The sequence below is a fragment of the Symphalangus syndactylus genome, chromosome 21, assembly GCF_028878055.3.
Source record: "Symphalangus syndactylus isolate Jambi chromosome 21, NHGRI_mSymSyn1-v2.1_pri, whole genome shotgun sequence".
In the NCBI taxonomy this organism is placed as follows: Eukaryota; Metazoa; Chordata; class Mammalia; order Primates; family Hylobatidae; genus Symphalangus; species Symphalangus syndactylus.
This window is the reverse complement of record NC_072443.2, coordinates 80,449,488-80,466,041: the sequence shown is the minus strand read 5'-3', so window position 1 is coordinate 80,466,041 and position 16,554 is coordinate 80,449,488. Positions and strand designations below refer to the sequence as shown.

Sequence of the window (16,554 nt, the reverse complement as noted above, 5' to 3'; positions counted from 1 at the left end):
GGCTGGAGTGCAGTGGCGCAGTCTTGGCTCATGGCAACCTCCACCTCCCAGGTTCAAGTGATTCTCCTGCCTCAGCCTCCCGAGTAGCTGTGGTTACAGGCGCCTGCCACCACACCCAGCTAATTTTTGTAATTTTAGTAGAGACAGGGTTTACTATGTTGGCCAGGCTGGTCTCGAACTCCTGACCTCGGGTAACCCGCCTTCCTCGGCCTCCCAAAGTGCTGGAATTACAGGCATGAGCCACCACGCCTGGCCCAGGGAGCTCAGTTTCATAGGGTAGAATGAACTAGGTTTAAGTATACCATGTTTCTTTCCGCAGAGGGGATGTGTGTGTGCATGCTTTTTAGAGAGATTCAGTGTGCTCATGAGAAATTAAGAACCGAGTTTTCCGGTCACACAAACCAGAGTCCTGGTTATGCTGCTTTCTTGCTGAGTGATACTAAATAAGTTTGTTTCTCCATAAGTAAAATGGGGATTATTTTGTAGGGTTATTGTTAGAAATAAATGGGAAAAACCATGTAAGAACTGCTTGGCATAGGGCCTGGCACATAGTAGTCTCTCAGTAAATGTCAGCTGGTTATCATTACAGTCATCATCAGTTGCAATTGATCTTAAGTTACTGAGGAGATAGAAATTTTTACAGAAGTATAGATTCTTGGTTCCTTACAGGATAATCCCTACCTTTTTAGTTTTACTAGTCGTAAGTCTCAGAAAAGGATCAAAGGAACCAGGGCAAAAAAGAATAATTTTGTACATGATAAACATCATGTGACAGATTGAATCCTTATTATTTGAAAGGATCAGTTTAGGTTTTTATTTCTCTTAATTGCTTTATTTTTAAAGGGGTAGAGGGTTAGTCCACAGAAGAATCTGGTATCTGGCAATGTGATCTATTTTAAGCAACATTGCTTTACATTCAGAACTGAGGGAAATCACAGAGACCACCAGCAGCACATTGCAGAGACCTAAAACTAAACTAAGACTGTTTATTTAATACTGTTTTAACTGCTCTCTAATAATAAAACTAATTGAGTTAATTTCATTAATAAAATTGTTCATTTGATATCTATCTCACACTTTTCAGTTGTAAATTATTAATGTTATACCAGTTCTGTAATTTAGATGTATCAGAGGCATTTAGCACAGAAGCATATGGAACTTACGGTAAACGACTTTAAATTTTATTTTTCAGAACGAAATGTCAAGAAACTGTAATCTTGGAAAATGACTTATTACATGTATGTCATTGCATAGATATAACCTTTCCCCTTCTCCCACATGTACTATATTTAACTCAATGTGGGCAGGCTTTCAAGGAAAATAGCATATTGTTTGGCTCTTATTTTTTATTAAATAAGCATAGTCACAGAAGTCTGTAGTCTACTGGAAGCTTCTTATCTAATCAGTTTATACCGTCAAAGATGGTCAGCCTTGACATTCCAATTTATTGACATTGGAATCTGGAAGGAATCTCTAGATATCATTATTCCTCTGGTCTTCAAGAGGTAAGAAATCCAAGCTACATTATAAGTCAGAATTGAATTCCAGCTATTGACCTTAAACAAAGTACTTTACCCCTCTGTGAGTCAGTTTTCTCTTCTGTAGAGGGGGGATATAATGGTGTCTACCTAGGTAGTTGTGAGGATAAAATGAAATAATAGCATGTAGAAACTACTCGGTGCTGCAAGTACATCCCCAAATCGTGCTGGACTCTAGTATATTTCAGATTATAGCTAGCTATCTGTGCAATTCAGTATAATAGAAACTGTTTAAGAAAATTCAAGCCGTAGCCATGTGTAGATACTAGATCAGTAATTTGATATTTTAGAGATTATCATCACTTGACATCTCCTTAAGGAATTTTCTTCTCCCTTTAAAACCACCAGGATCTCCCGGGCTGGAGAAAGTGTGAAATTAAATCTTCATAGGAAAGAAAGTAGATGCTTATCAGCTTTTTGGATCTTCCCCCTTGTCCTTTAAACTTGGTATTTGATCTACTAAAACATTTGCTTAAATTGAAGTGTGCTAATTATCCATTCATTGCAGATATTCTAAATAGTGAATATAGTGTAAAATGCTGTTGAAAATCCACTGATTTTGAAATATTTAAAAAGTTAGATTCTGGATCTGAACTTTTAGCTCTGTTCCCCAAATTGTTGTTCATAATTAATTGAATGATTGAGATGTTTTAGTTAACCGTATTTACCATATATCAAGTTACTTTCAGTTTTCATGTATATGCAGATAGTTTAGTTTTACTTTTGCATTTAATTAAGTTGCTGTCTTACTGTTAAAACAAACAAACAGCTCGTATCCTACCCTATTTTGGTAACCAAACGGATTAATGTATGAAATGCTGTTTGTACTAAAGTTCATTCTGCCTTTCTGGTGGCATTAGTATGTAAGCAAAAGGACTAGAGGTTGCTATGACTTGGAAAAAATATATGAAAATAATTTTCTTTATATGACGTGCTAGCAAACCAACAATCTTACTCCTCTGTCTCTGCTCCCTTTCTTATGTTCCATAGAACTCAGGAACCAGAGAGCTGGAATCCAATGCACAGTTAAACAAATAAAAGCATTAGATGGTACAGCTTTGTGAACTAAGCAGTTTATATGGTTGCAGATTCTTTCCCTTAACTCTTGGTAGAGTTCATCTAATGTTTCTTTATTGTGCAAGTGTATTCATTGTTTGCATTTTTAAAGATTGTCTGTTTCCATCTCATCATAATTATTTTTGGTACACTTTAACCCTTTTTAAAGTGTGTTTGTAAGCCTGGTTTGATTTCTTTCTGTTTAATAGTGGTGGTGTACCACATCAGTTCATTTGTCCTGGTACGCTTTACAATAAGGCAACTCCTTTAGAAAGTATTGTTTCCCAAAATGGTTTTATATCAGTCAGAACTAGATGAGTGAGTGATGCTCTGTTTCTGTGTTGCAGACATGCCAATATTTGGTTTCTGTCCAGCCCATGATGATTTCTACTTGGTGGTGTGTAACGACTGTAATCAGGTTGTCAAACCACAGGCATTTCAATCACATTATGGTAAGTGCTTAACCATTTAAAAAATTGTTAATAGAAGGTAAAAGGTAAAGCAAGATTAAACTAAGGAACAGTGATGGCATGCATAGGGCATCATGTCCTTCCCCCACCAGGAAGTAGACTTTTTAATTCACTCAATGGGTTAATAGCTATCAGATGTTGGGTATTTTTAAATTTTTATTAAAAGTGATAGGAATTTTTTTGGCTTTTATCAAAATTAGAGAAAGTATAGTTTATAAAATCTCTCTTAAAATGTTGCATCAGTATAATTACAAGTGTGTTTCCTTCTGGAGCCCCTGGTTGTCAATTCAGTGGATTTTAAAATTATATACACTCACAATATGGATGCATGGGCTTTTTTTTTTTTTTTTTTTAAGGAAATGTGATTTTGAAACTTCTCTGTTCAATAGTTCTAAATATTGGGTGTTAATTGTTGAAGAGTCCAAATACAGTTAGTTGGCATTGTCATAATGCCTTTAAAGTATTTAAGATAAGATTCTGATTCTAAAACTTGGTTTTCTGCCCTGTTTGGCTCAATAGCAAATCATAAGTATTTGAATACCTACCTTGTTTCAGGCATTGAGTATGTAGTATGATTCTTACCGCCACAGAGATTACAGTCTAATTGGAGAGGCAGGCAAAACTAACTAGATACACTTTAAAAATAACTATAGGTTTTTTCCTCATTGCTCTTACTGCTACAAATGCAAGCTTGCGATAGAGAGTAACACTGGGGTTCTTCTATAGATAGAGTGTTTAAAGAAAGCATCTTAGGAGGTGACACTGGAGCTGAGTCCTAAGTGATGAGAAGGAGCAACTCAGGCAGCAATCTAGAATAAGAGCGTTTGATGCAGAGGGAACAGCCAGCACACAGACCTGAAGAAGGCCCGTGTGGCTCAAGGGTATTTAGTATTTAGAGAAGGGAGGTAGAAACTGGAGGAATCCAGCATTGTAAGCAGGAACCTGATATTCATAGGCCAGGCTAAGAAGCAGCTTGAGAGCACTGGAGGATTTATGTAAGAGAGTAACACAGTCCTATTTCGGTGGTTGATTTGCTGAGAATAAGTTCTGGGAGAAGGGCAGAAGTAGGGGGAATAGTTCAGAGGCTAGAGGTAACACTGGACTGAGAGTAAGATCTGGCAGTAGAGCTAGGAAGGCTGCATAGCTTTGAGATGCATTTTTGTTGTTGTTGTTTTTGAGATGGTGTCTCACTCTTATCGCCCACATTGGAGTGCAGTGGTGAGATCTCGGCTCACTGCAACCTCCGCCTCCCAGATTCAAGCAATTCCCTTACCTCAGTCTCCCTTGTAGCTGGGACTACAGGCACCCGCCACCACGCCCAGCTAATTTTTGTATTTTTAGTAGAGACAGGGTTTCACCATGTTGGCCAGGCTGGTCTCGAACTCCTGACCTCAAGTGATCCGCCCACCTCTGCCTCCCAAAGTGCTAGGATTAGAGGTGTGAGCTACTTCGCTCAGCCAAGAAACATTTTAAAGTTAGAATTTACAGATCTTGCTGTTGAGACTGCTGTTGTTGGGTTAAGAATCACACCATCATAAGCAACATTCCACCGTTTTTTTCAAGGAATAAATCCTTTATTTAACCATAAAAAGATTCTTTGAGTTCCTGCTTCTAGGAGAAGCCCTAGGGTAGGCACTAGAATGGGTACAGAGGTGGATAAGATGTCATTTCCCTGCTTCTGACTTGTGGACAATACAGACAATATTTTGGAAAAATCACTTGTAATCCACTAAAGATGGGAGGTGTTTTACTGGGGATAGACAGAGCTGCCGCATATGGCTGCACAGTTTGTGCACTGAACAACCGTATTTTGTGGCCCCAGGTTGGCAACAAGGTTGACGTGAGCAAGCACAGGAGCAGGAAATTCCAGGCTCCCTGGGATGTGCTGCACGACTCACCATTGGCCAGAACTGATGTACCCACCTGTGGATGAGTGGAGTGCAAAGGCAGGCTGGGACTAGCTCATAGGGCCTCAATGCCAGTCGGAGTTCCCTGCTCTGGACGTGTTGGTGAGGACCTGTTGCAGATTTTTTAGAACCAGAGTGATGTGACTTAGTGGTGCCCCAGAGAATTGATGGGTAGAGTGGATTCCTTAGGTAGAAAGAAGACCTGCTCTAGGAGCATTTACTCATTGGTTACAGCATATTTATATGAAGTTTATTTTTTTTTTAATCTTCTCATTTCCCTCTTAGAATATCAGTGTATGGGTAGGAAAAAGTGTCTTTTTTTTTTTTTTTTTTGAGTTGGAGTCTCGCTCTGTCACCCGAGCTGGAGTGCAGTGGCGCGATCTCGGCTCACTACAACCTCCGCCTCCTGGGTTCAAGCAATTGTCCTGCCACAGCCTCCTGAGTAGCTGGGATTACAGGTGCATGCCACTATGCCCGGCTAATTTTTGTATTTTTATTAGAAATGGGGTTTCACCATGTTGGCCAGGCTGGTCTGGAACTCCTGACCTCAAGTGATTTGCCGCCTCGCCTTCCCAAAGTACAGGGAATATAGGCATGAGCCACCAAGCCCGGCCAGGAAAGTATCTTAAAATCACATTTTTCTGCCTTTCTCCTTTCCTGCCTTTCAGTCCCTAGCACGGTATCTCCTAATAAGATGCTTGTTGAATGAGGGTTGGTGGTAACTTCAAACATGTAAATGGGAAAGTGTGAATTCAAGATTCATATACTCCAAGGTCTCCTGTGGCTTGGCAGGAGATGTGACTGACAAAGCCACTAGGTAGGAGGTCTGAGGTCCCTCTAATGACAAGGGAAATATTAAAGATAGGAGAGAGGAGAGTTCCTGGCAGAAAGATGAGGGCCAAGTGCTCTGAGAGAGGGATTCTGCTGGGAAATGTGTAAGGAATGTCCTCTTTGAATCAGCAGTGGAGGAGATGGCTGCTGGTGGAATTGACAAGAGGTTTAGTGGTGGATGGGGGTTTGGGAGAGTAACTGCATGAAGTAGAAGGAGGCATCATGTGGTGGCCCTGGAGTGACACCCCACTTACTTGGAGGGAAGGAGAGGTGGGCAGGGTTCCCAGGACCAACAACCTTTCCCAGTGCTGCCACAGTCTCTTCTATCTTTTGGGGACAGCGGTTGTGACAGGAAAGATTATTTTTGGAACATTTTCTTTTTTGTTGAAATTTTTAGAAAGCCAGTTGTTGCATTACTGTTTTCCACAGTTAACAAAAACAGTTTTCAAATTCAGAATCTTTCAGAGTGACTGTTGTAGTCTATTTACCGCCAAAAGAGGGATGGTACTTTCTTTCAGTGATATTGGTGAAAATGTGTCGGCAGTCTTCTGTGAATTCATGTATTGCTGATATCCATCTGTGACTTTTATGAACAAATGAATAGTTCCTACAAACTCCAGCAGGCAGTTCCGTTAAAACCACTGCTACTAGGACAAGAAAACATGCTACAGTGGCAGCAAGTCTTGTAAAATCAGTCAGTGTTGATGGTAAAATTATTCTGAATTGGTGAGCAGCTTATTAGAGTAGTTAAGAAGCCCTGTACTTTTTTGGTAGCCAAGCTGCAGTTTTAGGAGTTAACAATTAACCAGGATTTCCATTTGAGCAATGATGGTGAATGATCTTGCTGCCATTTTGGCATTTCCAGTTTTTCAGTCTGATTGTTCTCATAGCATAGTTTGCTTTCTTGGAAACTACATAGTAATAGCATGATTTCTTGATGTTGTTTTAATGTTTTAAAATACTCCAGTGTGCCTCATATTTCTCTTCAGTTACTTAGTATTTTTAAGAGTAAGGTGTGAAACCCCATCTCTACTAAAAATACAAAAAATAAGCCGGGCGTGGTAGTGTGCGCTCCCACTTGGGAGGCTGAGGCAGGAGAATGGCGTGAACCCTGAAGGTGGAGCTTGAAACCCTGAAGGTGAGCCCAGATCGCGCCACTGCACTCGAGCCTGGGTGACAGAGCGAGACTCCGTCTCAAAAAAAAAAAAAAAAAAAAAGAGTAAGGTGTTTCTTACTGCTAATTTCAGATTTAAAAATATAATTCGAATCAGTGGATCCCAAACCTGCTGTGCATCTGAATCAAAGAGGAGCTTTCTAAGTGAGCAGCTTCCCAAGGCCCCCTCCAGATGCTCTGAATGGGAATTTCCAGGGATAGAACCCAGGAATCTGCATTCTAAACAGCTCCCTGGGCTGATTCTGACACACTGGCTGGCTGGGATGCATTGCTTTCACAGATGCAGATACAGTCCACTCTGGTGGAGCTGCTGCTTGGTACATACAGTGGCAGACATATAGGGACTGACAGAGATGGGTGCTCAGAGATGAGTTGAGCCAACCAGAATGGCAGGAAGGGAGGACCCTACTTTTTAAACTATGTGTATTGTGTGCTGCAGATGTCACATTAATTGCCAAAAAACTTTGAGTAGGAGGCAGCGTTGAGATGGTGACGTTCCTAAGGTCAGAAGCCCCATTCTTTTGAGGTGGGAATCTTAAGTTCTTCAGTTAGTTTAGTGATAAGTGTGTTGGTCCTGTACTGGCTACTGAATAGCATAAAGTGTGTACTACTACCTACATGCATTTACTCTGGATCTGAGTGGTGGGATTAGCACAGGGTTAGCAGATGACTTGTGGGGTGCTTTTGAGGCTGTATACTGAGAGCTTCCCAGGAATTGCTATTTTGTGCTCTGCAGCTTCACTGAGTTTGCTTATGAAGAATACCTTAATGTTTCTCTTTTATGCAGACACAGGGGTGATCTTACCTAGGAGAAATAGATGAATGATGTTTATTCAGCTTGGACAAGTACCACATTTAGAATCTCTGTGATTAATTGAAACCCTACTCAGATGTTGGCTGTTGAAGTATTTGCTTCAGATTAGTTAGGCTGATCCACTTGTTCACCTTTGGGCTCAGCTTGAGTCTCTGAGCAGGTTGGAGCAGCCACCTTTTCCCAACCTAATCAAGTGCTGGCTTTATCATCTGCTGACTTAATTCCACCTAGTATTTTTCTTTAAATCAGACCACTTTTATTTAAATAAATCAATTTACCAGGAAAATCTTAGTAGAACAATAAAGGGGGAAACTAGTGTTGTCTGCTATAAGAAATAGTAAATGTGAAAATGAATGCTGTGAAAAGAAGATTATTTAATTTTATGTTGATGCTTTTGCCAGTGCTGGCTCTGAGCCTGAGGCTTGCTCTCTGTTAAAATGGAGACTAGCACATTTTAGGCAAGTGTTGTCCACACAGTAGTGTGATATTATCAGGAAAATGGAAAGAGATTGGAAAGGGAGTAAGTTTTCACTTGTCATTTGATGTTATTAATATTAGAGAGTGATACCTACTCCATATTGTTGGGAAATACCAGCTCAAGTTCTTGAATTTTGTTAAATCAGATGTTTAAAGAGCTATTTACTGAGGGCAGCCTTAGCCCTAGGAAATAACAGACCTTGAAAACAGAATTTTAGAATCTCATGTTGATCTGTAAAAAGACCACGTAAGACAAATACCCTTTGTCATCTATCAATATGTTTATATATTGAGCCACTACTGATCACCGTGAATGGTATGTGAGTCTGTTGGTGAGGCTTCAGTGTAAAACATCTGCCTTTCTCTCAGACTATTCACAAACAGAAGTGTCAAAATTTGGCTTTTTCATGACTTTATGAATGTAGTTTTAGTAGAAACACTCCTGTGATCTTACAGCTTTCTCCTTGCACATATTACAAATCCTGTAAAATTAACAGCTACACACATTGCTTGGACTTAATGTTCCTTGATATGCACTGAGGTGGTTTGGCTTCTTTTAGATGCTAGTATAAATTATATTTTCTAAAATACCATTTTCATCAGGATGAGCAAATTACTCATATATTCATATGAGAACTTACTCATACTTTTTTGAGCCGAGTAATTGGTTTCAAAGGATGTTAGTACTATAAGAGAAAAATGTTAGTACTATAAGAAAAATGAATTTTTACTCTGAGATCCGATGGGCTGGCTCTGGCAAAAACGCTGCTTCTCATTGTTGACAACATTTCTCATAGTCCTGACCAGCACTTGCCATCGTGTAATTATCTTGCATCACAAAGCAGAGGTTTTACCATTTAATACAGAACACTTCCCTCGGCTTTTGCTCTCTGATTAACTTAGACCTGGAAGGTAGCAGGTTCAGATAGTTTTTAACATGTCATTTTATTTAGCTCAAAACTGTTTTTGATAAAGAGAATGTTTTTTTCTCTTAAGTATGCTAAATTTAAGTCCACTTACTATGATAACTTAATAGTACCTGGTGATTTACAGAGAATTTTTGCATGTATTATCTTATTTCCTGTTCTTAACAATCCACTGAATGGATTTTATGGGTAGTTTACAGATCAAACTCGTAAATTAAATTTCATTCACACAGATAAAATATACCAACCAGACCATCTTTTCTACCTACTAACATTGATTTATTTTGCATGATAAGGATGTATTGAGTTAAAAAAAAAATTCGGAGACAATGTGAATCGCCTGTGTCACAAAACTATCATTAGTGACAGATGTTCTAGCTGAAGTAGAATTTTAAGTTTGCTTTGAGAAGCTGGATCAGTATTGTAAACCTGTTACCTCAGAACATTTAGTAATTCAAAGATATAATGATGGCACGTAGATAATTGATTTAGCATAGTCATTGGATTTCTCTTCTGCCTGTTCTACTTTATTTAATTCTAAATCATAGTAGCTATCTAAAGCCAAACTCCTCCTCTTTTTGTATGAGACTCATAACATTTTGTAGCTTCTTTAGAGAATTGGCTGACATGTTTATTTCTGCAGTCAGTATAAAGACTGAAACTTGTTGCAGAGCAAAAAAAATTACCTCACTCTTTTGCTTGGAAGACTTGTACCAGGTCTTTCTCCAGCAGTCGGGGGATGAGCCAGGGATGGGAGCTAACCAAAACAGACACATGAAAACATGAATGATGTCAAGGTGGACATTAGTTTAACTCTGGAAGCAAATTCCAGGTTGGCCTTTTGCCCTAAACTTCTTGTCATTAAGTAACCATTTTTGGATAAAGAAAGAAAATGTTTTTTCTTTCACTTGTCATTTATTGTTATTAATATTAGAGAGTGATAGCGTGACATACAGTGTATTCATTTTTTTCTCTGCTACAAGTGAAAGAATGCTAATTAAATTTTTCAGATAACTTAAGTAGCATTAGATAAAGGTTTATTCTCTCTCAGCTAATATAAATTTCTTTTTTCCTTAGTTGTATTATAAGCAGATATCTTTAAAATAAAGTTATGTCATTTGTAGGAGCAACATTTTAATTTCTAGTTATAAAATGTACTTATTTTTCCTCTTACTGGTATCTGTGCTTTTATGAATGTCTGTGCCTTTGGGGCTCCTTTAGAAACGAATTAAACTAGCAGTGGTATTATTCATGCATTTAACAAAATGTACTGTGTGCCTAATATATGCTAAGCATTGCCCTCCACTGAGGTAGAAAAACAGCGTCTGTGATTTCATGCACCGTATATTCCAACTTAATACAATATATTGCATTAAGGAGGAGAGAGAAAAATGAAATTGTGAAATCAGATTGTTTCAGGTAGTGATAAATGCTAGGAATAATGTGAGGGAAAATGACTGGGGCAGACTACTTTAGGTAAGGCTAGTTAAAGGAAGCCTGTCTCTGGAGTTGATGTTTAAACTCAGTGACGAAAGAGAGCCAGCCCATTTGAAGATGTAGAGGACAAGTGCTTCACATAGAGGAAATAGCAAGTGCAGAGTTCCTTAGATGGAAGTGGTCTTGGCAGGAAGGCCAGTGAGGAGGCTGAAGGACAAGTGTGCGAGGAGGAAAGGGGTCCAAGTTGAAACTGGAGAAAGTGAGTCCAGGACCAGATGACACTGGGCCCTGCAAGCCATGAGAAGAATCAGGATTGGACGGTGCAGGCAATGGGAAGTCACTGGAGGATTTTGGCCAGGAAGTGTTACGATCACATGGTTGCTGTACGGAACACAGGGGGCAAATGTGGAACCAGTGAGACCAGTTAGTGAGCTGTTTTATACTAGTTAAGGTGAGAGCTGGATCAGGAGAGAAAGCTTAGATTAGGATTGTAGCAGCAGGGGCAGAGAAGTGTGAACAGAATTAAAATCTGCATCGGAAGTATAAAGCCAGCAGGGCTTGCTGATGGACTGGGAAAGGAAGGGAGGAGGAATGACTCATGGGGTTTTTGGCTCAAGCAGCTGGGTTATTTACTTGAGCTTATGGATCAGGAGGTTGTTCTTTCAGTTTGTATATGTGCATTTATTTTTAATGAAGTGCACTGACCTGAATAAAAAGTGTTGATATATTAAGTCTTTAGGCATTTTCTGAAGATTGTAGAAGAAAATAATTATTGCGGTGATGCCAAGTTGGTGGGGGGGGGGTCATTTTTTCTTTTCAGTTTTTTAATGTTACTGTAATCTAGTCATATAAGCCAGGAAACAAAAGAAACTGTGTGCACTTTCCTGGGACTTCTCATGTATTCATTGGGTAATTGTGAAAATTTATTGACTAACAAAAACCACTACATTTCAATTTGTTTTTAATTATTAAAATAAAATACATTGTAAAAGAAATTAAACAACCAGAGGATAAGTATGCAGTCAGAATGAACAAAACTCCTTCATCTTACTTTTCAGGGGTACAGTTTGACATGTACTCTTGGAGGGTTCCTAGAACCTGGACAAACTAATATTTATCAGTATATTATTTCCCCCTCACATAAAAAAAAGTAGATTCAGTGTGAATTTACATTTTTTACTTAATAATCTATCTAAAATATTTTTTCATGTTAATACATATTGTTCTGCTATAGTCTTTTTAAGGACTGCCTGTTATTCCACTTTATTAATGTATTTCCACTTAACCTGACTCCTGTTGATGGACACTTAGATCTTCAGTGTTTTGTTACTGTATACAGTGCTCTAAGGACCGTCCTTCTTTGGGAATGTCTGTCAGTATTTCAGCATATTGATTCTCCACATGGAACCTGGTCACAGTGCCCTCCAGGTTTGTACTACTGTGATTTGATGAACTACTTCAGCAGTTCTGATATGGGTTGCCACAATAATAAGGCAGTGAAAATGTGAGTTTCTGGCAATATCTATCTTTATATATATATAAATTGTTTATAATGTATATATGTATCAAAACATTATACTGTAAATATATAGAACTTTTATTTGTCATTTTACCTTAATAGAGGGAAAAACAGTTGGAAATTTTTTTTTAAAAAGGCTTAATAAAAATTAAGCAAGAAATTATTATTTTATATATATATGAATTGTTGATATTCACCAGTGTCACTCTTGACTTGCCTGCTACATGTAGAAATCATTAGCTATTATAGGATCGCCATGCTTCAGCTTTAATGGAGATATTTCAGGATGTAAATCCATATTTTATTTATATTTTCTAAAAAGTACTTTTCCTGACAGTCATTTCACAAGACTAATTTGTACGTTGACTAAGATAAACACACCTGCGATTTCAACCCTAGTAAGCTGTGGTCTTACATATGACCAGAAGAGGGAGTTTTTATCACTTCTTAATGCTGTGGTACCTACTACTTGACTGGAATAATTCCTCTGATGTATGTACTAGTCCAAGTCCATAAAACAAACTGGTTTGGGAGGGGCCCAATAGCTAAATTTACCTATTTCCCTCATCCCACATTTTGTGTGTAGAAATCCCACTCTTGAGGTTTACTTCAAAGTAATTTTATACCTTTTTATCTTGTGCATTTGAATGTTAAAAAAGAAGAAGAAAAGATAATTATTTCCATTTAAAATAAAATACAAATAGCCCCTGATCACACAATATAGAGTTCTTGGTTTGTATTCTCTTCAGGTCACAAATAAACTTTGGAATGAAATTTGTTTCATTGCCTCTTATGCTTGATATATTTTTTAAAAAGGTTGTTAGAACTTCTGTTTTGTTTTTTTGAGACAGAGTCCCACTCTGTCGCTCAGGATGGAGTGCAGTGGTGCAGTCTCGGCTCACTGCAGCCTCCACCTCCCAGGTTCAAGTGATGCTCATGCCTCAGCCTCCCGAGTAACTGGGACTACAGGCATGCGCCACCACACCCAGCTAATTTTTACATTTTTAGTAGACAGAATTTCGCCGTGTTGGCCAGGCTGGTCTTGAACTCCTGACCTCAAGTCATCTGCCTGCCTCAGCCTCCCAAAGTGCTGGGATTATAGGCGTGAACCACCATGCCTGGCCTACAACTTCTAATACTGAAGATCTGTAGTGAGCTTTAGAGAGTTAAGATGTTATTTTGCCAAAGTGGCTAATAGGCCTTTTTCTGGTTGATTCAACTGTGGTCTGTTGCGCTACTTAAGTCTCAGTCTGCTTAGCCAAACAAATTAAGAGAGTGACAATAATCAAGATACACTTGTTTGATGTAATACCAGAATTTGGTATTTCTTTTTTTTTCTTCTTCTTCTTCAAAACAGATTCTCACTCTGTTGCCCAGTCTAGAGCGCAGTGGCACAATCTTGGTTCACTGTAACCCCCACCTCCCGGGCTCAAGCAATCCTTCCACCTCGGCCCTTCTAGTACCTGGGACTACAGGCACGCACCACCACACCTACCTAATTTTTGTATTTTTTGTAGAGGCAGGGTTTCACCATGTTGCCCAGGCTGGTCTCAAACTCCTGGGCCGAAGCAATCCACCTGCCTCTGCCTCCTGAAGTGCTGGGATTACAGGTGTGAACCATCACACTTGGCCAGAATTTTGTATTTCTTTAATTTTTCTTAGCTACCTTCACAGTGCATTTTTATAACACAAATTTTTTAGACCTGTTTCTTTATAGATTTTTTGATCGGCATATGAATATATGAAATATATACACCTATAATGTATTTTTATATAAATACACAAATGTAATCATCTCAACTATTTTCAGTGCAGCCTTTTTCTTATTTCTTATTGGCTCTTTCAACTTACCTGCCTTCTCTAAGTAGCAGTCCGTGCTACGCTATAAATCACACATGCTTCATTCTTAGTATGTAACTTAGTATGCATCCTTGTATATTTTTCTCATCCTTCTAACTCTATCCAGGCACATAGAATCATGTATTTTATTAGTAGGGGCTTTTGGTGATAGTTTTACAAAAAAAATGGATCCTGTTATGCACACTTCTGTTCCTTTTCTACTCAACAATAGCTCATGTAAATCCATTCACAGCCCTGCATAACACTAATCCCCTCTTTTTAATGGTTGCATACTGCTCTAAAGTGTGGCTGTGCTTAGCTTCCTCTGCCAGGCCCTCTATGGACATTGATTTTGTTTCTTGCGTTTTGTCTGTGTAAACCAAACATTAGTAACCACTCTGGTACATACATACTTAATTACTGGTGGTTTAGTTTCTGTGGGATAGAGTCTCAGGAAGGGATTCCTGGGCCACAAAAGATAGTTATTTGCAGTGTTAATAGCTGCTGCTGGATTGCTTTCCAAAAAGGCTATAATACTTTATATCTCTACCAGCCGCTATGAGAGTATCTCCAAAGGAGTAGGTGTTGTATTTATTTTTCTAAGCTTCCGTTTAATTTTCTAAAGCCTCTTAACAATGTTCCTTAGACACATACACACACACACATACACACGTATGATTAATTTTAATTTGAAATAAATTTCTCAAACAAGCACGAGTCTGGTAATGCTTAATAATATGAGACAAAGGGATCTTTCAAAACGAGTGATTATTTTTAAAAATATTTAAACAATTATAGGCAGTTTCCCTGGCATCTGTGGGAAGTTTTTATTCATTCCGTATGGAATTTAAGGAAGAAATCTCATTCTCTTATGCTAGGATTCCACTATGCAAAATGTGAGGCCTCCTAAAGGATAACAATTTTGAGTGTGATTAATTGCAAGGCCAAGGAAAAACTATGGCCAGTTTTGTTTCTGATCACGCTGTCCTCTTTGCAGTTGGTATGATTGGTCACCTTATAGCAGTGTTCATTGCGTGTTTCAAATAATGACTGGGCTGAGGTCACGGTGTGGTTAACTCAAAGCCTGTGTAAATCAGGCCATGAAGATATATTTTATTTGCCTGCCTTACACACATGAAGTGTGGCTGAGCCCTGGAGAGCCATCGACCAAAAGATCAGCTAGAGGAAGGCTGCTGCATGGTTTTAGCCCGCAAGGTGAATTATCCCCATTTAAATTTCATCTCCCACCTCTCCTAATCCAGTGTGAGTACCTAATGAGCTCTGGATAATAACATAGCAACATTTCTAGGTGAAGCTAATCTGATTCTGGATAGCAGGCTTCCAGGCCCACAGCCGAATGAATTGCTTGGTATTTCCAAGTTTGAAAATACTTTTTTCCCCTTTCAAGTGCTCCTTGGCAGCAGGTAAGGAATGTTAAAGCTCCTGTAAGTGCCAATTAAGGCCAATTACAACTCGCCCGGCCTGCTGAGACAGTGAAGTGGAGTTAGTGGAGACTTGTATTCCTGTAAAATGGAGAACTGGCTTTCACCAGGGACAGGAACACAGTATTTCATAACTGCCAGCAGCTTGTTTGTTGACCTCCAGAGCACTGAGTGACACCTCTGCTGCCTTCTCAAGGATTCAGTTGAGGAAATCCCAAGATTTGTAGGGGACTTGACTAATTTCTATGATAGAAACCTCAGTTTTTCTGTTTCTGTTTAACTCTTCTTTTCTATCATCCATCCAGTTTCTCCTTGGTTGTAATCATAATAGCTAACATTTGCTGAACGTTTAACAAGTGCTGGGCATTGCATTACCTGCGTTATCCCAAATTTACTCCTCACCCCAGGCTTGTGGGAGGAGGCAGTATCAGTCCTTAGCTCTCCTGAGTCTCTTGCCCATGGCTGCGCAACTAGAAGTGCTCAGACTGCAGGCTAGCTGCCCCCTGAACCCAAACCTTGAGTGCTCCTCCTAGCCTCCTGCAAGTTTGCTTGTTTGCTACGAATAGGCTAATGCACAGTTCAGAACTCCCTTTGTGCACTAGAGTAAAATTGACATGTGTGCACCATCCAAACCACAGCTGATACATATAATTTTCGGTCAGTGAGGCACGGATGTTATTCTATGAAGATGTTATTTTAGTCTGTAGTATTTTTTTTAGTCTGTAGTCTTAATTTTTTTCTTAGGGAAAAAGAAATATGACCATGTCCCCAGACCTAGACACTTACATCTGAGCCGTCATTGGGATATTTAATATCAAATAAACTATTTGGGTAGAATATCGAGAAATGGTTTGACGAAAATTGTGATAATGCTTTACAAGCAGAACAAAGCAGCATTTGCTTAAACATTTTATTCAGGGCATTAAGAGGGGCACATGTGAGTGTTTAAAATTTTAATCTGAGCTTTGTTCTCAGTTTCTGTGTATTTGTCTGTATTATTGGTGTACAAAATTATATTTTCCTGGCTTACACGACCATTCATTCATCCCTTTTCTGATGTAGGTCTTAAAAATAAGTTAAAATTGGTTTTTCTCTTGTTTATTTGTGAACTTAAATATAGACGT

At 38.9% G+C, this 16,554-nt stretch overlaps 1 protein-coding gene across 10 annotated transcripts in view; it reads left to right on the top strand.

The window, feature by feature from the left end:
* ATXN7 (ataxin 7) overlaps positions 1–16,554 on the top strand; it is a 144,288-nt gene that overhangs the window by 86,131 nt on the left and 41,603 nt on the right. For all 10 annotated transcript variants that reach the window (XM_063630786.1, XM_055259972.2, XM_063630784.1 and 7 more), the window contains one exon: positions 2,942–3,046. In XM_063630786.1, coding sequence (XP_063486856.1) covers positions 2,942–3,046 — 105 coding nt within the window. The remainder of the gene's footprint in view (positions 1–2,941; positions 3,047–16,554) is intronic.